Source organism: Sinocyclocheilus anshuiensis, unplaced genomic scaffold (assembly GCF_001515605.1).
Source record: "Sinocyclocheilus anshuiensis isolate Anshui unplaced genomic scaffold, SAMN03320099.WGS_v1.1 scaffold279, whole genome shotgun sequence".
Classification (NCBI taxonomy): domain Eukaryota; kingdom Metazoa; phylum Chordata; class Actinopteri; order Cypriniformes; family Cyprinidae; genus Sinocyclocheilus; species Sinocyclocheilus anshuiensis.
Window position 1 is genome coordinate 804,124 of NW_015549591.1, and position 20,420 is coordinate 824,543.

A 20,420-nucleotide genomic window follows, 5' to 3' on the forward strand; every position below is an offset into this window, starting at 1 on the left:
CTTAGAAAAAACAGTACTGGTGTGCATTTTGAGACAAAATAAAGACACTGATATATTTTAAGATCAGTCAGAGCAAGTTTCTTTCAGTTGAAACAGCTCAGACTTAGATTTTAGTCTGGCATTAGGTTTAAGCTTGGTCTGTGAAACCGGGGGTAAAACATTTAAGTCTCATTAGATACAATACTGCAGTATTTTATTCATTCATTTCAAAAAATTACACTTCTCTTTAAAAACCATTTAATGATTCAGTACAAAGAATGACAAGACAAATATCAAGCATTACCAGTATATTAAATAAAAACTGAAAATTCAGTGTGAGGTATGTGTTTCTGTATTGATGGAAGTCCATCAAATGTTTCACAACACTAATAATAATAACTCATACATACATACTGTACAGAGTCAATTAAAAATACACATACTGTAGAAATGTTCAGTGTAATCATGTTAGTGTAGTTCCATTTTTAGACAAATTCATTTTTGGTCTCACCTCCTCATTAGCACCATGATCAGTATATATAGTTTCACTGGCCCAGGATCAGTGCATTAAGGCAGTCGAAGACACAAGTTACTATTTGAAATCAGAGTGGTAATAAGTGCTTTAAAGAATAGTGGCTAGTGTTTAAACCACAATTATATGACAAAATATGTTTGTAGTTAAGTACTAGTAACAAGAGCTGGGATGTGAACTGTGTTGGGTACAAAAGAAGGGTGAAGGTCCAGCTCATTGGTCATCTGTACTTGAGTGCTGTTGTTGTCGGGCTGGTTGGTCTTCGGATCTTCATCTTCATTTTGCTGCTCTTCAAACAGGTGCTCTGCCTCTTCAGAGAGCCGCGTATCTTCATCTCTCTCCTCCTTCTGTGAAAAACAACAACAACAGCAACAAAAACATTATAATATGACAATTCTGATTCTTTGATATTCAGATAATATTAATACAAAGGACCACCGTACCTCCCTCTTTGACCGGCTGTATTCATCTATGGCATACTGGTATTTAGCTGAGGTGATGCCAAAAAGTGATGCCATTCGCTCACCGATTAAATCACAAGCTGAAAGATGGGGCAGGCAGAATTTGAATATGAATATTTATATGTGGCTTAATAAAGGGCGAGGAATAAGCACATTTTTGCTTCAATTCTTGATGGATGTTTGTGTATGTGTTCATCCATACACTGTAATTTTCTCGATTTTCTGGCTCTCCAAGGTGCTCCGTTTGAAAAAGCTTAGTGAATGTCTCTGTGGAGTTGCAGGATTTCAAACGATTCAAGAAAATCTTATGATGTGGTGCTTTACTAAACATGAACTTAATAGTACACAAAAAGAACTAAATAAAGAAATGTTTCTGCTGTTTTGCATATTTAAATAAAACATCCAAACCACCATGTCACAATCATTTAACATCATCCACAACGGCCTGAGGAGATATAAAAAAAAAAAACATTTTTAATCCCCAGGCGTGATTATGCACATTTCTGTCATTATGCCTGTACACAGGATGTGAATATGATTTTTAACAGTTTTCTCCAAAAAGAAAAGCTAAGATTGTTGTTAATTTTGCAGAAGCTGATGTGATGTGAAGGTGTGGATAAAATATTGTGGATAGGTGATAAAAGAAATATATGATTATTTTCGTATAGTATAATGAATTTGTATAGTGATATAAAATTACTAAAATAAAGAATATATATATATATATATATATATATATATTGTAGATAGGTAGTAAAAATATGTTATTTATTTTTTATTTAATTAGAATTATTGTATTCATAAAGTCAAATGGTTTGTAAAAAAAATGCATATTTTTGCACAATTTAAAACTGACATTAAAAAAGTATTTGGAAACAACATCTAAAAGTAAATTCTTCTAATCTATACAAACTTACATGTTTGGTTATATGCTCTTTCCCCCTACAATATTACACAGGCTTTAGTTCTCAATAACAAAAATTTGGAGGTTCAGGTTAACAAAAAAAATTGTAACAGCTTGTAGTTATGTATGTGTATTTGTTTAATTTATGACTTTTATGTGCAACAAATCTGTGACAAAATATATCAGCAAAGAAGGCAAACATGATAGATAAAATTATAGATAGTGCAAACAAAATACTTCAGCAAATACATCTTTAATCTGGAAAATACCAAAGTTCAGGTTGTCACATCAGTTTTGTCACAGACTTACCAGATATAGTGGATGAAGCTGCTCTCCACATCTGAAACCAGACATACGGGCCCCAGGTCAGCTTGGACTTAAATATAAAGATACAAAAATAAAGTTATATTCAAGTCTTATTCTGATTTTTTTCATTGTATAGAAAAAAAAAATCTACATTACAGGTTTGGAATGATATGAGGGTGAGTAAATGATGGCAGAATGGGTGAACTTTCCCTTTAAGGATCTCTCAGAGAATTTGTTCAAACACACATACAGTGTCTATGGAGGACAGAAGCTCTTTCTTTGCGTTCTGTGTTTTGTCTTCCTCCTCCTCATCTGTGCTGTATTCTTCCATGGTCTCCCCACTGGAGAAATGAATAATGCGGCGTGGGGTTTTCTCTTTTCTGTCCAGATCACCAAGCTCCACACACTCATATTCCTTCTCTTTTCCAGAGCTCTGTCCACAGGCACACACCAGATATATTACAAATAACTGTCATGCACAATATGATGGGCTTTTAAACTGGAATGAGGGAAGAAAACTGGCCTAGTGCCCCTACAAAAAGAAATGAACAATAGTAGTTTCCAAAATACCACAGTAAAGTTATTGCTTCTGTTCTAAAACCATAATAAATATATATATATGGGTTTGCTTAAAAAAATAATAATAAATAGCCCAAATAAATAAATAAATAAATCTGCATTGCTTTAAAATTTTCGGACATTTTTGCTTCTTTATTAGTTAATGTCTAATACCATGTTCTCTTTTTTTCTTCTGTAGTAATATAACTTTTAGTGGGACAGACCTACAATATCTGACTGGCTTAAGTCACTATGTAACTATGCAACACACATTTAGTATCTTCAAAACTAAGGTGTTTAATATTTTTTTATAGCGTTATGATGTCAGAGATGACTATTTTTCATTTAATTCCTGGCACAATGTGAATGCTTAAATACAAAATGATAACAGTACAATAAAACGGAACAAACTTGAATGATATTTTATTGGATTTTAAAATAAATGGAAATATTTATGCGAGTCATTCAGGCACGTAACCTGATTTAAATTGGTCAAACATCAGATTTACCTTGTCAGGGTCCATTATACTGACGCTGGATAGATAAAGCGATATTTCTGCCATCACTATTGTGCACAAACTCCGCTTTCCAGCGAAAGAGCGTCAACCTGACCGGGGCGGAGCCACTGATGCAGCGGCCTCGGGGCGGAGCCAACGACAGATTACAACAATCGCGCCACCTATCGTTCTGGAGCAGAATTCATTTTAGCTTACATCTACGTATGTATCTATCTATAAATAAACAACTCTACATTTGTGCACATAAAACCCAAATATTAAACAAATTTTACTAAACAAACAAACAAAAAATATATACTTTTTTTTTTAAAGCATTTGTTTTTATTAGCGTAAAATAATAATACAATTCCCTTTTTCATGATGTTACAAACAGTAATTATAAGACAAAACGTGTATTTGTAGTCATGTGAGTTTAATTATATAGAATACAAAACAAACATTCAATAACAAATCCCAATAAAATAAAACTAGAAATAAAATATCCAAACGACATATTTAAACTATTTTAACACTCCTGTAGGAATATCTTCAGGGGATGTAGACCAAAAACTCACCATGCGGCAGTTACAGTTGAATATTTAATTGAAATTGAAAATGATTCTAAATATGATTAGAGAAAAAAGAGAACAAAAACAAACAAGCAATTTGCAGACAAATATGCAATGCTACATTATATACAAATGGCAAAAAAATTAAATAATCCAGTGTCCAGGAAGCACAATGCCATCTTTGAATGGAAGTAAATTCAAACATTTGATAAAAATATAATAGAAATGATGGTTTCCAACTCCAGTGGGTTGTCTGTGCTGTGCAGTCAAGCTTAAAGACAGAATAGGAAGAAAAAAAAAAAATATATTTTTTTAAAAGATTTTTATACTGCACATATGTGCTATTAGGATATGTATATATACATATATATATATATGCATGTAATTTTACCCTCGTCTTTCCACAACATTTCAGATGTTGCTTATTAATGTATAACATAAATCTACAATTTACCCAACACAGCTTCAGTCAGCAAGTTGGATCCAAAACTCTTGGTTGATCTGGTGCTCAGTTTGTTGGCCTTGTTTTCATTATAGTGGTGAATGATGTTCCTCATTTGAAACAGATGTGTTGATGGCAAAGACATGTTCAAAAAGTAGTCGTTTTTCTTCATTTGAGCAAAGAGTTGCTCTGCAATCTCACTACTGACTTTGTCGGCCAGCTGAGGCACGAGGGTGAGCTTCCTCAGAACATCTCCATCTTCTGTGCTGCCTTCATGAAAACGGTCACAAAGTACGTAATGATCAGATGAACCCGTCACTGGGTGTCCGTGAGGATCTGATTCTGTGCCTCTGGTTTTTTCATCCAGCCAGGGCAGGGACACTTTCAGCTGTCCACACTTGGCCAGTTCTGTGTTATCTTGAGTGGGTTCCACCAGGCGTCCTTCAAATGGAGAGATGGGTAGCTTTTCTGGTGCCCTTAGATTGGTGTGTTTTGAGAGAGCCTGTGCAAAGTCATAAATTATGACATTAGGCATATGATGCCATGATAACAGCAAATCAGCAAAATCTTGATGGCTCTCAGCTCGAAGATTGCATTTTAGACTGTAAACAATTCCACAGGGGCACATAATGACTCCCCAGCCTCCTAATAAAAGACGGAAAAACACAGAGAAGAAAAAAACTATTGAATAGGTTACTAACAGGAACAATCTTTTAATATTTAAATCTTTCTTCAAATACTTTAACTAAATACAATTTTAAAATACAAATTACAAAATACAACTAAATATTTTAAAATACACTAAAGCTTGGAATGAGATTTTTCTTTAAACAATATTTTATTCTTAATGTGCATTACATTGATCAAAAGTGATAAAATAATTTTATAAGGTCACAATAGATTTCTATTTTGTTCTATTAATCAAAGAATCCTGAAAAAAAAAAAAATATGAAGCAACAACTATTTTTAAATGTTTCTTGAGAACTAATTCAGCTTTGCCATCACAGGAATAATTTTCATTTTAAAATAAATTCAAATAGAAAACAGATATTTTCAAATGTAACAATATTTCACAATATTAGTGTTTTTATTGCATTTATGATGCAGCCTTAGTGAGACTCAAAAACATAAAAATCTGACCCCAAACTTTTGATTGTGTATACAAGGTAAAAAGTGTTTTTACAAAAGTGATGAATTACTAATTCATAAATATTTTGTGGGGAAACAACATTTTTAACTACCTTTGCCTTGTCATTAAAAGGTCACCGACATTTCTGTGCATGTTGTTCACACCACATGACTTTGATTTGGCAGATACATTTTTTTTTTTTAAACGTTAGAAGCAGTAATTTACAGATATTGGCATTACTTCCACAATACTACACATTTACAGGAAGAGTTAAAACAGTAGAGTGAAAATTAAGCTCACCAGTGGCACTCCAGATTTTTGAATAGATTTTGTCATATGTTTGCCTGGATTTCATTTCACCGGACAATCTAAGAAGGAGATCACTGCGAGATCCAGTGGAGTCCACACCACATTCATTGCATAAACTTCTAATCACGTCATCCTATCAAAAACAATATTATTTTATAAATGTTAAAGGGGTCATATGACGTTGCTAAAAAGAACATTATGTTGTGTATTTGGTGTAATGCAATGTGTTTCAGATCTTCTTTATGCACCAAGAGCTTGTAACACTCCAAAGAGAAAGGAAAAATTGAAATCGCATCATATCACCCCTTTAATGTCAATGCAATTAATTTATGTAAAAAAAAAACACACATTAAAAGTGTTGTTGTACTAATAAAGCAAACCTTCTGTTTGAAAAGTTCTTCTCTGAGTCTTTCCTCTGTAAGTGTCATTTTTAAAATCTCTGATGCAGACTTTGAAGAGTGGACTTTTTCAAACTCCGTGTTTAGCACAGTGTCTGAATGCCGTGTGTTTTTGCCGATCCAAGGAGCCCAAAAGTGATAACTTGGTGGTACTGCAAATGGATTGTGTCTGCCATCTAAAACAGCAGAAAAAAAAATAAGATGCAGCACTCTTTCCAATAGTTTACAATTTAGTGTAATAAGCACTTTATGCATGTACTTGCAACAAATCCTCGACTGATCATCTCTTTGGACAGTGACTCCCAGAACTCTTCCAGATTGACCTCCCCTTTAAAATTCCCTGGAGGTTTTTCAATGTCATTTTCTGAAAAAAGTTGCTCGAGTATATTACTATGACAAGAACAACATGTTAAAAAATGTTAAAGAAATAAACTAGCCATTGAACAGCATTACAATTTTTATACCTGATAATGGAGAAGCAGTCTGTTTGTGTACACCCATGATCACCACCGGAGGATGATCACCACAGGTGGGGCATGAATACTTGTATTCATGATCTGTGAGGGCTTCAAACTGCAAATATGCATGCAGCATTGTTTCTGGAGGTGGAAACTCTACTCCTGTCGTAAGTTGTAAAAACTCAACTGCTCTGCTCACTGAAGTATGGACCTAGAGAAAATATTGGTTGTGTTATAGTTAAAATTTATATTAAATACAATTAGTTATTAACTAGTTAACTTAAGAGTGCTTTCTTGGCCCATTTAAGTAAGACTTAAATGCATGCTTACATGTAAATTCATAATTCTTTGAAAGATGGTTAAAGTGTAGTGCCATATCGTAAACTAAAATATAATGTAATTAAACTTGTATTTCATGTTTTTAAATATATGCATAATTACACATCAAAATAAACTTCAATGCATGACAAAAAGATGATTGAAATTATTAAATTTTTTCTCTAAAACTTGTAATTTGAGATTAGTACTTTATAAGTGCACTTTAAAGTGTGTTAAGAAACATACTCATGAATTTGAACTCTCTTTAGATACACATTTGAGGCCTTTTATTTCATGCTACATTATCTGCAACTACAGTTCTTTAAAACTAAACTTTCAAGATTTGAAGTACACTACAAGTGCAAATTCAATATAAGCACACTTTGTTGTTTTCATTTGATTTTTAAAAGGTTTTATACCACTTTCAACAAAGTGTAAATTTTAGGACTGCCACGATTCCTCGAGTAATTCGAGTGGCACATTCCACAGACGAGAATCCATGAAAAGCATTATTATACCGTCTTCTAAGGCTGCATGATATATTACAACCATTTAAAAATTATAATAAAGCATAGTGCTACTGTGAATTCACAAAGGCTGCGATTCAATTAAATAAAGATATGCACTGCAGGTTTAAAGGATTAGTTCACTTCCAGAATAAAAATTTGAAAAAGATGTTCATGTCTTTCTTTCTTCAGTCGAGAATAGAAATTAAGGTTTTTGAGGAAAACATTCCAGGATTTTTCTCTCTATGTAATGGACTTCAATGGGGATCAACGGGTTGAAGGTCTAAATTGCAGTTTCAATGCAGCTTCAAAGGGCTCTACACGATCCTAGCCAAGGAATAAGGGTCTTATCTAGCGAAACGATCTGTCATTTTCAAAAAAATAAATACAATTATATATATATATATATATATATATATACACACACACTTTTTAACCACAAATGCTCATCTTGCAGTAGCTTGACTTCACGCATGAAGTAATCACGTTGGAAAGGTTATGTGCGGTTAGCTCTTCGTCTGTGTACTCTGGTTCAAAAAGGTTGAATTTGAAGGTTGATTTTCTCCTCCAACTTCAAAATCGTCTTACAGCGTTGTTTTACCTTTTTTTGTAAAGGGCGTTTGACTTTCTTTGCTCGTTCGCTTTGTAAACACTGGGTCGGTGCTTCCGCCTACGTCACACGTGACCTTTCCAACGTGATTATGTAATGCGTGAAGTCGAGCTAGTGCAAGACGTGCATTTGTGGTTAAAAAAGTATATACATTTTTTTTTTTTTAGAAAATTATCGATCGTTTCGCTAGATAAGACCCTTATTCCTCGGCTGGGATCGTGTAGAGCTTTTTGAAGTTGCATTGAAACAGCAAATTTAGACCTTCAGCCCACTGATCCCCATTGAAGTCCATTATATGGAGAAAAATCCTGAAATGTTTTCTTCAAAAACCTTCATTTCTTTGCGACTGAAGAAAGAAAGAGAGGAACATCTTGGATGACATGGGGATGAATAAATTATCAGGAAATTTGAATTCAGGAGTGAACTAATACTTTAATATTCGCTTCATTTATATGCATGTAGGTTAAATGCATCTAAAGACTATAGAAATACAAAGACAGTTCACTCCTATTACTTATGAATGGGAGAAACTGTAATGCGCAGTATGGCGGAATAAGTCCCGCCTTCTAGATGAAAGAGCCAATCGCTGATTGGTAAAGTCATTGCGTCACTGCAGCGCGCGGCTGTTAGAAGCTTTGGTTCTCATAGAAACCTGAGGATAGACCAACCAATGCGCAGTCATAAGTGCGTTATGCGCTTGACTTGGTCTTGGATGAGCTGCCCAGAGACGTTGCCTTTAATTTTACATGAAAGGTCAAATTATCTGATATTTTAATAGACATACTGACCGGTTATATCATTTATTTCTGCATGTCGTTTGGACCACACAACTTTGAATTGGCTGAATTTTTTTTTTTTCCCCCATTATGAGAAGTTTCACCACCCTGTCATTTTTAACTTTAACATATTTTAGAATAAATTAATAAATAAGATGATCAGTATATAATCAGACTGAAGATTACCTGCAGAAGGTTTCTCAAGGTTAAACATAAAGATATGTCAAGGATGATGTGATCATTGAAGTTATGGAGGCGATCTTTCCACTCTTGGTAACGATAAAACATCCCACACTGCGGGCACTGCTTACAGTAGGTGGCGACATCTAACAATTAAAACAAGCATACATTACAAAACATTGTAGCTGAATAGCACACAAGTATACGGACAATATAATCTACCTTTAATGATGCACCAATTGGTCAGGATTTTGGCGTTCTGTGTAACTAGCATAGGATCGCTGAGGAGCACATCCCCTGGACATTCCTGACAAACGGTTTCATTTGGACAAAGGTTTTGTGGGTAATCATTGAGTGGCGATGGTACGCGCATATCTTCTGGAAGAACGGCAGGTATCTTCTTGTTCTGAAGAATGTAATTCACAATATACTCCAGTCCCAGACCTTTCGGGGGATACACATGACTGTTGTCAGCGATGTCCTCCTCTTCTGAATGCGGCTTATATGGCGATCCGTCAGTCCTGAAAAGCTCACGTTGCGTTTGAAACAAATGCCATTTGGCGACATATTTGTGCAGACATGAACGTCGTAGTTTGGTGCAAGGACAGTGCCAAGAGTCCAGTTCTGTGTTATAAACAACCATGACACGACCCAAACGACTATAAGACGTCACATTGGGCTCAAAAACAGAAATGAACTTTTTTGCTGACGAGATCCCAATCGAGGTGTGAACAGAAAGCGGTACGCAGCTACTATTGGCAAGCTGCTGCAGAGCGAGGCATTCTTTTTTCTTTTTCACGCTGAACCATTTTCCTCTCACCATCTCCGTTAAAACGTCTTCCTCCAGGGAGACTTGTTCAACCACAGACTTGCAAAAGCTCGCTGCACTGATATGCATGCACTGGTACGATGTGATGCCGCTCCTCTGCGCGACATCTATGTTAATCTGGCACTCGTTCGATTCGCAGAGGACTCTGTTGTTTTCGCCCAATGTCTGGAATTGTACGTGAAGCGGGACGCCGTGGCCTTTTACGACTTTGAGAACTGCAAATATCCCATTTGTCTCATCTACACATTGGCTTGTAAGCTGAAATGTCTCACCGATGTCTAATTCTGACTGATCTGCGTGTCTGCGCTCCATATGTTTTAGTAGGTTGTTTTTATTGATGAGCACATTGCACGATGGGCATCTTTTTTTAATAACAGGCCGCGTGCGAAACTTTCCTGTCGCGGTGGTTGAAGGTGAGTCGGTGATTGTCAGAGCAGTCATATCTGTACTGGTGGTTGACGGTGTGTAGTTGACTGAAGGATCGGCCTGTGCTGTATCGATGATTGATGGTGTGTTTATAACCGTCAGAGCGGTCACTGGCGTACTGGTGCTTGACAGCATTTTTGTGACTGATTCAGAGTTCGGATTATGTTTACAGACTTGTAAATGGTTTTTAAAATCGCCTCTTCTGAGAATTGTTGTTGGACAGTACATACAGTGGTAATGGAGTGATGCTCTACAGCCCAGTCCACATCTGTGAATAGTGAAATCTAAAAAAAAAAAAATCTGTATATTAGTCAAATATATTTATGCTACACATAATAAACATAATAATAATATGTGTGTGTGTATACATATAAAAAAGAAAACGTTTACACCTCCATGGACAACTGCTTTGTTACGGTGGCTTTTCAAGTGTAATTTGACTTTGTCCGGTCTGCAGGGCTTAAATATACTGGCCATACAAAAGGGACAATGAAATTTGTGGCAGCATTTTGTGCATCTCTCCAACTGAGGAAATTTTTGACCTTTCTGAATGGTAATATGTGTCTGCAAAGAAGAAAAAAACTTTGTTAAGATGACACGTTTTCTAATCAGGCTCTGAATGGAGCACCCAATGAAGGCATAGTTCACTGAAAAATCACATCACAATCACTGATGAACAGATTTAATTTAGGCTTTTATTCAGATTTAAACATTAAACAATGAACATACATAGAACACATCCAATATGGTAAATGGAAGCTAAAATGTAATTGTGTCACACTGGAGAATATATGTGCATTGATCAATGCTTATTACGTTAATAAAAACCTAAATGAAATTGTTTGTTATACAAAGTGTCTCTTCAGAAGACTTGGATTAAATCACTCGAATCATATGCATTACTTTTTGTTTACTTTAGTATTCCTTTAAGTTTTGAAGGAACACACTTATTAATTTAATTAATATAATTAAATGACAAAATCACTCAAACTTCATTAAAATAACTTAATATGTGTTTTAAAGATATCCACTAGCGGTAAATATTTACCCCCGTAACCATGCAAGGACTAAGGAAAAGACTACAGTTTCATTCATTTGGTTACTTTGTTTACTTGCATAACTTTACACACACACACACACACAGAGAGAGAGAGAGAGAGAGTTTGCGTCTGCATAAGGCAATCCGGAGTCAAGAAGCTTTAAAAAATACATTTAGGTATGTTACAGCACCTGCAACCGAGCGTCTGCAGCGATTACATTTACATATAATCAAGAATTCATTTCCGTCATTTTGCAGTGCTCGTGTACAAATCAACACCCACCGCACTCTCCAGGCCACCTTTTCCAGCTAACCCGGATGTGTTGGTGCTGGCGTTTACCGATAATGTTAAACTGAATAAAAATCACAAAAGCACCAACTTACCGTCGTCCCTGCCATAATTCTGTGTTATTTCGCTCTGAGTTGAAGCTCTGTCCGGAGACCGCTGGCCCAGTCCTGCTGTCCTGATATTGCTGCAAAATGGCTGCAGTATTTCGTCGTTTCCGGTGTCTTCGTGCTCAGAAGCGCCTGCCTGCTTGGCAACCAGAATCCGAAGTCAACAACAGAAGTCGGGCATACATGTGAGTGTTTTAATGTTATATGCTATCTTCTTTAATGTGCCGAGAATTTCTCTCTCTCTCAATAATTGTATAACATCAGATTTCATTGTTTGTGAAACAGAAGTTTGCTTAATTGTAGTGAATGTGCACTTTTAGTGTACTTCAAATATTGAAAATATAATAAAACATCTGCGCTTGCAGTTAATATATGAATGAAATAAAAGGCCACTTAAGAGTACTTAAGTGTACTAAAAAGTGCACTTTGTAATAATGACAAATGAAATTAAGTTTTACATTAAAGTAGATTTTAAATAGCCTAATTAATCTGCACTTGCAGTTAATATATTAATGAAATAAAAGGCCACTTAAGAGTACTTAAGTGTACTAAAAAAGTGCACTTTGTAATAATGACAAATGAAATTAAGTTTTACATTAAAGTAGATTTTAAATAGCCTAATTGTAGTAGATTTTAAATAGCCTAATTATTTTATCTATCTATCTATCTATCTATCTATCTATCTATCTATCTATCTATCTATCTATCTATCTATCTATATATCATCTATCTATCTGTCTGTCTATCTATCTTAGACACTCTAGCCTTTGAATAATTGTATTTTGACTCAAAACTGAGACAGTTACTGAGATATACCAATTTTGACAACAACTGCAGGTGATAACTAATAACTAATCCTTAATTTATATATTCTACATTGTACTAGGCAGTCACATGTATCCTGTTCCCAAAGCGAGCTTAGCCTGCTTTTGTTGTTGTTGTTGTTGTTGTTGTACTGTTCCTCTTCCTCTGGCCCCATAGTGATAGGCCTAATTTTATTTTATTTTCCACGAGAGGTGAAGGCCATGCGTCGCTCAGCTGCCAAATCACGGGCCGATAAAAGCCGCACCGATTCTGTCGCAGTTAATGCTGCTCCTGCAGTCCAGCCCACTGAGACAGCGGACATTGTCCCGGGACGCCTTACCAAGTCCAGCTGGACCAGCATGCTCTCCCAGGAGGAGGGTGAGGAGGTAGTGGTAGACATTATCGCAGAACTGATAGAAGGAGTGATGGACAGATGCTATCAGGTGTATCTAAAAAGACAGGTGAGCGGAATTATAAGTTTGAGAGTGTACAATGTGTAATCATCCAGACAATGCTATTTTAGTATCATTAAATGACTATTAGGGTTTTATCAATATTTAAAATTATTTTAAATTTTCTGTTTTCATTTGAATTTTGGTTAAAAAAAAATAATTTTTGTTGTGTGTTTTTGTCAGTTTTATTATTATTATTATTATTATTAAATATTTCGACATTTAAGTAATTTTCATTTCAGTTTTAGTTATTTTAGTACATCAAGTTAAGCTCCATATTAAATTTTTGACAGGAATGAAAATGAGATTGAAAAGAAAGAGATGTACAGTGTGTTCAACGGATTGTACTGTTGTTTAACAACATAATGACTATTCATCTGATGAAACATCTTTCCAAAAGACTTTTAGTAGACAAAAACTTAAACAGACATTAAACAGCTTTGAAAGTTGTGAGTTTTGAAAATGACATTTGATTTAGGACCACATACAATGCATGCCATTATAAAACCTTAAGTCTATCCCTCACAGCATTGTTTTCATCCATGTAAAATTTAAAATGCAGTCTACGCTGATTAAGGCCTTTATATGAATAGCTTATTTACACTCTTAGAAATAAAGGTACACCTTTCTACCTAAAGGATCCGTATCGGTACCTTAACTTAAAGGTACGTATTAGTACCTAAAAGGTACAAAAGTGTACCTTTTGAAAAGGTACTGCCCCACTGACAGCTTTTGTACCTTTATTCTGAGAGTGTACAATGGAAAAGTTTTATGAGGCATTCATTTAGCTCATACACAAACTTCCTGCCCTCAACCAGTTGATACCCTTCTCGGTTTGGTGGGCACAAAATAACCTGGTGGAGACGCTTGAATGTCTTCTCCTGAGGAGAGATGAAGGGGAAGATCCAGAACATGAACTCTTTTGGCAAGAGGATCCAGAACCTCAGCGCTGTGCGATTGATTCTTGGGCTGAAGGATGTGTACCTGTGCTTCATGCTGCTCAGGAATAGCACAACGCTTTAGTGCAGGTAAGAAAAAGCGGAGTTTAGGTGCTAGGGGGTCGGGGCAGTGAAATTCTCTGAATTTGGCATTCAAACACCCATCCTTTAGGATGACTTTCTTAACTTGTTATATTTTAGGTTTATATGAGATCCAAACAACCTGAAGTGAAAGGACTGGTGGACCAGACAGAGGTTTGATACGTCTGACCCAAAATCCTGTTGCTCAAAAATTGTCATTTGTTAACCTAGAAATTAAATATTATTTGATAAAAAAATGCAGTAAAACAGTAATATTGTAAAATATTATTACAATTTAAAATAATTGTTTTCTATATTTTTTTAAATGTAATTTATTCTTGTGATTGCAAAGCTGAAACATTAATAATAAGAAATGTTTATTGAGCAGTGATGTGTGTGTGTGTGTGAGTGTGTGTGTGTGTGTATGTGTATATATATATATATCACTTTAAAAGATTATGGTGGTAGATATTGACTGTACATAATGTCTCAACAGAACTACACCACCTTCAACCTGCTTCGGCTCAATACCAATAGAGTGATGATACTGAATTAGTAACAGACCAGAACAGTGTGAACCAAGACTGGTATAAAAAACATAACAGCTTATAAATGATAATAAATAAATAAATAAAATAATAGCAAAATGTACTGGAGTTTCCCTGCTGCGGACAATGTAAAGACATCTTACTGCGCGCTCTTTTTGCATTGAGTAAATCAATGCCTTGTCTGGATTTTTCTGTGACTGTTGTTGCAATAATAAAGAGTTAGACTTAATTCATCTTAGATGTCTGTGTTATAGTGATTCTTTTTTTATGTCCGATAATTTTTGCAGCCAGATAGTGTAGTATTTACTAGCTGGGGAAAACTGGACCACATAACCAACCTACGCTGTTAAATAAAATGTACTGCCAATTTTCTGCCAGGTCATTAACCCTAAAACACAACGCAAGTTCAAAATTCAAAATTCCTTCATATTACTACAGTACATTGTGCCCTTTTTACGGATTTTGATTGTCCACACTAATCCAGAAAAAGTAAATAATGCACCATCACCCAAGCACTCTTCTGTTTTAACCATCAATTCTGTATCCGTTTCCATTCATGATACTAAAAGTGAACAAGTAATGCAATCAACAGGAACAACAGTTGTCATGGGAACCTCACTGGAACTCAGGGAAAATAAGTCACTGAGGTTTCATGTGTTTTTATATGCAGACATATATACAGATAAAAATATCATCAGGGACTGATGAATATTCAGTAAACAAAATCATATTTATTACATCCTCACACTGGACTTTCTGAAACCCCATTTAAGAAGTGTGGTGAAATGTATACGTGTGCTATGAGCAAAATTATGTGCTTTGAGTTGTTTTGACACATCTGAAAGAATTTTTTACATTTGTGGATAGATCCTATTGCTGTTCCGGTCCCAGAAATCCAGACGACAAGAAAATTGGTTTAATGGTTTTAAAAAACTTGCTTAGCCTGCCTCAGATCTCATCTAAAATTCCCAGTTTACACCAGTGAAGTTGACACTTAAAACACTTTCAAAATTAATATTGAATTACAAACAAACAAACAAACAAAAAAACAATTATATAAAAATTTGTAATTTTTTTTTTATTTTTTAAATATCCTGAAAAAAGGTATTCAACATAGAAAACAGTTATTTTAAATTGTAATAATATTTCATAATATTACTGTATTTTTGATTAAATAAATGCCTTGGATATGCATAAGAGACTACAGATATTTATAAATCTTACCAACCCCCAAATTCTCTACAGTCACAAACATTAAGGATTAAAACTATACAAGTATAATAATTAAGAAATTGTATTACTTCAATGTGTTCTTTTATTTGAGAGACAATATCATTATTTTTACAACAACCCTTGCAATGGGGCGAATGTAACATTCTGACTTGTTTTATTAAATACAATATTATCAGGTCTTATTCAGTGTAAATATTTCTATATTTTAGGTACTATTACCACTGGCACATACATGGATACATTTCTTATCCCAAAAGATGTTATCAAGGAAAATGTTACAATTGCCCCCACTCTTCACACCTTTCAAGCTGTTTGTGCTGCCTATCAAACTAACAACAATATATAAGATAATAATTAGTTTTGGTACCATTATGCAGTAGTATAACCTTCAAGCAATTTCAACCACACCAATTGGATTGCACAACAAACTCTGCTTTTAAACAAATCAGCTTTAGCCTCAATCATTCATCATTTCAACCACAAGATGTCGCTGCAAAACCATAAACAGTCCTCATATGGCACTCGGTTACAAAATGTACATTAGTTCAGCTGTGGAAAAACAACCTCATGATTATTAACTGCATGATCATTTTATACCTGACTATTCATGCAACTAAAGGCCTGTGGGGACTGGAGTGTTCTTGGAAATGGAAACATTCGGTTGGAAAAACATAACCCGACTTTTCTTTACAGTGATTAAAGACATTCAAGTGAACTAAACAGATGTGTAGGGAAAGACAACCATCCCTGCTGAAAAAACCCCCCAGCATATGCTGGTTAGGTATGTTTTGAAGCATGGCTGCTGGTTTGAGCTGGTTTAAGCTGGTCCTTAGCTGGTTTAATGGTCAAAACATACCTAACCAGCATATGCAGTTTTTTTCAGCAGGGATAGCATCACTGCTAGAAGCTCCTCCGTCTTTATGCTGATAAACTTACATGTATTTTGACAAATGTATCAATCTCGAGTCTATATTACCACACAGACCTAGAATTAAATGCTAGAAAAGTTCCAGCCAAAATAAACGGAGTGATTCACAGATGCTGGTTCCACGTCAATGGAAAGGATGATATGAGATTAGAAGGATTTTGGGTAAAATCATAAAAAGATATTCATGTAGACTGTGATCTCAGCATTGAGACTCTGATCCACGGGCTGCTGTCTTCCTTGGCCTTTGGCTGCCAAAAATAAGAATGCAGTACAAATATAAAATGCTTTTATTCCTCCTGTGAGAGTAAAATTAGAGCTAGAGGGCCTATTAAGGGGAATTAGCAAAAGACGTCAACGACACCTTCCGCTGTTTTATTCTGTTCCCGAAGAATAAAAAAGACGTCCCAAAAAGTCTAAAGAACAGCTGTCTGCGTTCAGCCATACCTGAGCTGTTCCGATCATTACACTCTCTCATGACCTGATTTTCTAACTCTCAGTCCTCAGCGGTACCGAAATTGTTTGGAAATGCCTTTTTCTGCACGGCGGGGATCTTTTAAAAACCTCTTACCTTGTTTTACCCCATCAAACTCTGGCATGTTAGTTTACTATTCATGTTAGTTTCGATGTCATCGCCCAAAACATCATGGTCAAGGCGAATGACATGTGCAGGTGGCCGAGTCCTGCTGGTATAGTGCATGACGAGGCAGACACAATGCTCATTGTGTCTTGTCACTGCTGCCATAAATACAGTATCTTTTCTCTCCGCTGACATTTTGTGGAGGTTGAGGTGTCGCCACGCCACCCTTTCCAGACAACCTGACCTTCACTTCTCCCAGCTGACAAGCACAGTTACGCCCCTTTTTCATTCTTCTCATGGGCACTTTTATTTGTATGTGTCTATTTGCATTTTTTAAAGCCTCTCCAAGACCTGTCAGTGCAAACCCCCACTGTGTCAGTCTTCACTCCCTCACAAACATCTAAAAAATGATTAGTTACCTGAGGAGCACAGCTGAAGAGACAAAACAGAGATGTCATTCTTTTAAGAAATGCCAGCCGGTGAGTCATCTCTTCTTTCTCTAAATGTAAGTGTAGAGGATTTACAAAACATTTCTGTGACGGATCAATTACTTTTTTAGAAAGCCCTTCAACCAAAAAAAAAAACAACCTCTTTCACGGTCAGATGTAACTCAACATCTGTGGAAAAATGTAGTAACATTGAAAAGTTGAATTATTTTGAGGTGTTAAAGGGGTGGTTCATTGCGATTTCACTTTTTCAACGTTAGTTAGTGTGTAATGTTGCTGTTTGAGCATAAACAATATCTGCAAAGTTATGAAGCTGAAAGTTCAATGCAAACGGAGCTCAGCTCCAGCAATGAACTGCTCCAATTATACTCTTATTTTCACATAGCTATGAGAAGCGTTAAACATGGACGCGCGTGCAGTTGCCATAAACATAGGCCTACCATTAAAAGCCATGCTTGCACAGGTTCTGTAGGATCCTCTTCAATAATATCCTCTGCTTCTCAATCGGGCTCAAACTGATAAGCGATATTAACGATGTCTTGGTTTACAACATGCCGCTGAGGTGAGGGGCGGGACGATTAGACGCGCACTAGAGGCGGTTTAGCCAGTCACAACACACTGGGCTAGCTAACCAGTCAGAGCCCATCGCCTATTTCTGAGGGAGGGGCTTCATAAAAGAAGGAAATGATCAGCGTGTTTCTCAGAAAAGGGACACAGCGGTGTGGAATAAAGGTAAATTATGTGAAAAATAATGCATTTTAAAAAAAACGAAGCATTAACACATGTTAGACTGCACCCCATATACACAATCAAGCCTAGAAAAAACCCACCGAACCACCCCTTTAAATGATTTTGAAATACCAACAAATAAGCAACCCTATAAAATACTTTTTATACCTCATCTGTTCTCTTCGATTCATGCTAACGATAGATCATCTATGTAGGTTGAAAACCACATTCTTTTGAGTTATTTTGGCTTTCTCTCTTTTATCTCCATGGTGACCTTTACCTGTTTTGTACAGTCTTTGGATCTTTGTTCTTGACTGTGCAGTGAATATAGCACTTATTACATTACTGTTGCAGTTTATGTCCACTATTCTTCCCTCATTCACCTCAGACCGCAGCAAAACCCTTTTATCAAGTGAAGGTTGTCAAACAGAAAAACTGTAATTCTCTTTGGAAGCCTTCACATAATCAATGAATAAGATACTGAAAGCGGTCAGATGGCAAACTAAACCAATAATTGGATTTCTTCATTAATCAAATCATTGACTTGTAGTGCAGTCATTAAAGATTTTTAAAAAAATTTCTGAGAGCATGTGTGATTTCTGTGTGAAACAGAACTGCAAAAATAAAGTCTTCAAACAGGTGTCCTGAATACTTCCCCTGTTGATTTATTAATTTTTTGGACAAAGAGCCAAATTATTGTTAACTAACACTATTTAATTTTTTATTTTTATTTAAATTGGGCTTAAAAATAAAAATATTTTTGTATATTTTATTAAATATTTGTAGAAATATTTTTTTAAATATATTTTCTAAATATAATTAGAAATGTTGCATTGGCAACTAACAAAAATAAAATGTTTAAATTGAAGTACTAAAAATTATAAATCCAAATATAAAAAATAAAAGCTAATTTAAAATATTAATAAATACTATAATAGTACATAAATAATATTAAAATAACAATGAGCCACAGTTGCTGTGTTGCTCAAAGAAACAGAGCAATGTTTTGTCAGCAGCACAGCCACCTACCAATGGCTTACTTACAATATTTGTCTTTGCATATTAAGCTGTGATAAGAAAGAAGAAAATATTTAAAAATCACCTTTATTTACTCTTGTAAAATAATGCTTTATGCATCTTTTTTTTATTTGTATAATTGCTTCTAATGTTGCTTCAGCTATCCAATTCAGCTAACTGTCTTATGAAATATAACTAATGATTTGGCACAGTTTATATAGTAATTTGCACTGAAATGCCATTTTGGTCCTTTTAATAATAAACATTTATTGTTTGTTTGTTTGTTGTTTCTTATGCTGGCTACTGTTAAATATGTTAAGGTGTAAAACGACATTGTCAGACTCTGTTCCGTGTTTTGTGGTTGTTTTGCTCCTCATGGACATTATACGAACAGAAAACACATTAACATTCTTGTCAGCAACATTTATCACAGAATAAACATGGTACAAGACAGAACAGAGGCTTTGTTTGGAACATCTACTACCATTCTTATATTATTGCTGCTGTGTATAGTATGCAAAACTGTGCATATCCATAGAAGTGTCTGTAATGTACTACCTTGCATTTCCATCTTTCTTGACAGCCATTCAAAAATTAGCTGTGTGTTCTGCCTATATATATATGTATGTGTGTATACGTGTGTGTATACACATGTATGTGTACACACACACATCTTTACCTCAATTTAGATCCCCACCGTGACACGAGTCCCAATGAGTCTGTGTGTATTCAGGTTTAATTCCCCACCAGAATAGAAAAACAGGTACACACATCACACACACACACACACACACACACTCAAATACATGGTTCAAATGGAAACCTCAGATAGCAAATGGACTAGATGTTCCTGCTATATGAGAAGAAGGGTTTAATACATCTTTGAATTAAAACCAAAAGGTTTTTGAAAGGGGAAGGTTTGTGGCCTAGTTCAGTATAAACATAGCAAAATGCATGGACAATGTTATAAAACGATTTTGTCTGTGTGTGTGGCTCAGGCTGATAGTGAAAACTGAAGCCACCTACAGTGAGATGACCATCTCAC

The 20,420-nt window shown here is 35.3% G+C and overlaps 2 protein-coding genes and 1 long non-coding RNA gene across 5 annotated transcripts; 1 reads left to right on the forward strand and 2 right to left on the reverse strand.

The window, feature by feature from the left end:
- Positions 1–320: 320 nt before the first annotated feature.
- LOC107658165 (protein FAM177A1-like) lies at positions 321–3,303 on the reverse strand. The gene is made up of 5 exons (XM_016446628.1): positions 3,250–3,303; positions 2,433–2,615; positions 2,186–2,252; positions 955–1,052; positions 321–858 (listed from the first exon to the last, which is right to left on the reverse strand). Exons 1-5 carry the CDS (start codon positions 3,301–3,303, stop codon positions 658–660), a joined length of 603 nt encoding a protein of 200 aa, XP_016302114.1. The 3' UTR covers positions 321–657.
- Positions 3,304–3,922: 619 nt separating this feature from the next.
- On the reverse strand, positions 3,923–11,797 carry LOC107658183 (uncharacterized). 3 transcript variants are annotated; one of them, XM_016446647.1, is made up of 10 exons: positions 11,611–11,797; positions 10,580–10,751; positions 9,155–10,471; positions 8,939–9,078; positions 6,549–6,753; positions 6,344–6,448; positions 6,067–6,260; positions 5,678–5,819; positions 4,261–4,893; positions 4,052–4,077 (listed from the first exon to the last, which is right to left on the reverse strand). In XM_016446647.1, exons 1-10 carry the CDS (start codon positions 11,623–11,625, stop codon positions 4,073–4,075), a joined length of 2,928 nt encoding a protein of 975 aa, XP_016302133.1. In that variant the 5' UTR covers positions 11,626–11,797; the 3' UTR covers positions 4,052–4,072. The 3 variants fall into 3 exon arrangements, with proteins under 3 accessions (XP_016302132.1, XP_016302133.1, XP_016302135.1); XM_016446646.1 differs by having other exon boundaries at positions 3,923–4,893; XM_016446649.1 differs by lacking the exon at positions 4,052–4,077 and having other exon boundaries at positions 4,618–4,750.
- Positions 11,798–13,878: 2,081 nt separating this feature from the next.
- LOC107658184 (uncharacterized) lies at positions 13,879–14,631 on the forward strand. The gene is made up of 3 exons (XR_001630765.1): positions 13,879–13,906; positions 14,018–14,071; positions 14,394–14,631. It is a non-coding gene; the product is annotated as an uncharacterized LOC107658184 (long non-coding RNA).
- Positions 14,632–20,420: the final 5,789 nt, after the last annotated feature.

What these genes read in the sequence shown, in the direction of transcription:
- LOC107658165 (XM_016446628.1), bottom strand. Translation starts at nt 3,303, where the DNA reads ATGGCAGAAATATCGCTTTATCTATCCAGCGTCAGTATAATGGACCCT. An exon ending in TTCTGTCCTCCATAGACACT is followed by an intron (nt 2,253 to 2,432) that starts GTATGTGTGTTT and finishes TTTATATTTAAG; the next exon opens with TCCAAGCTGACCTGGGGCCC. An exon ending in ACAGCCGGTCAAAGAGGGAG is followed by an intron (nt 859 to 954) that starts GTACGGTGGTCC and finishes TGTTTTTCACAG; the next exon opens with AAGGAGGAGAGAGATGAAGA.
- LOC107658183 (XM_016446646.1), bottom strand. An exon ending in CAAAGCAGTTGTCCATGGAG is followed by an intron (nt 10,472 to 10,579) that starts GTGTAAACGTTT and finishes TTTTTTTTTTAG; the next exon opens with ATTTCACTATTCACAGATGT. An exon ending in AAAAATCTGGAGTGCCACTG is followed by an intron (nt 4,894 to 5,677) that starts GTGAGCTTAATT and finishes GTCTTTTATTAG; the next exon opens with GAGGCTGGGGAGTCATTATG.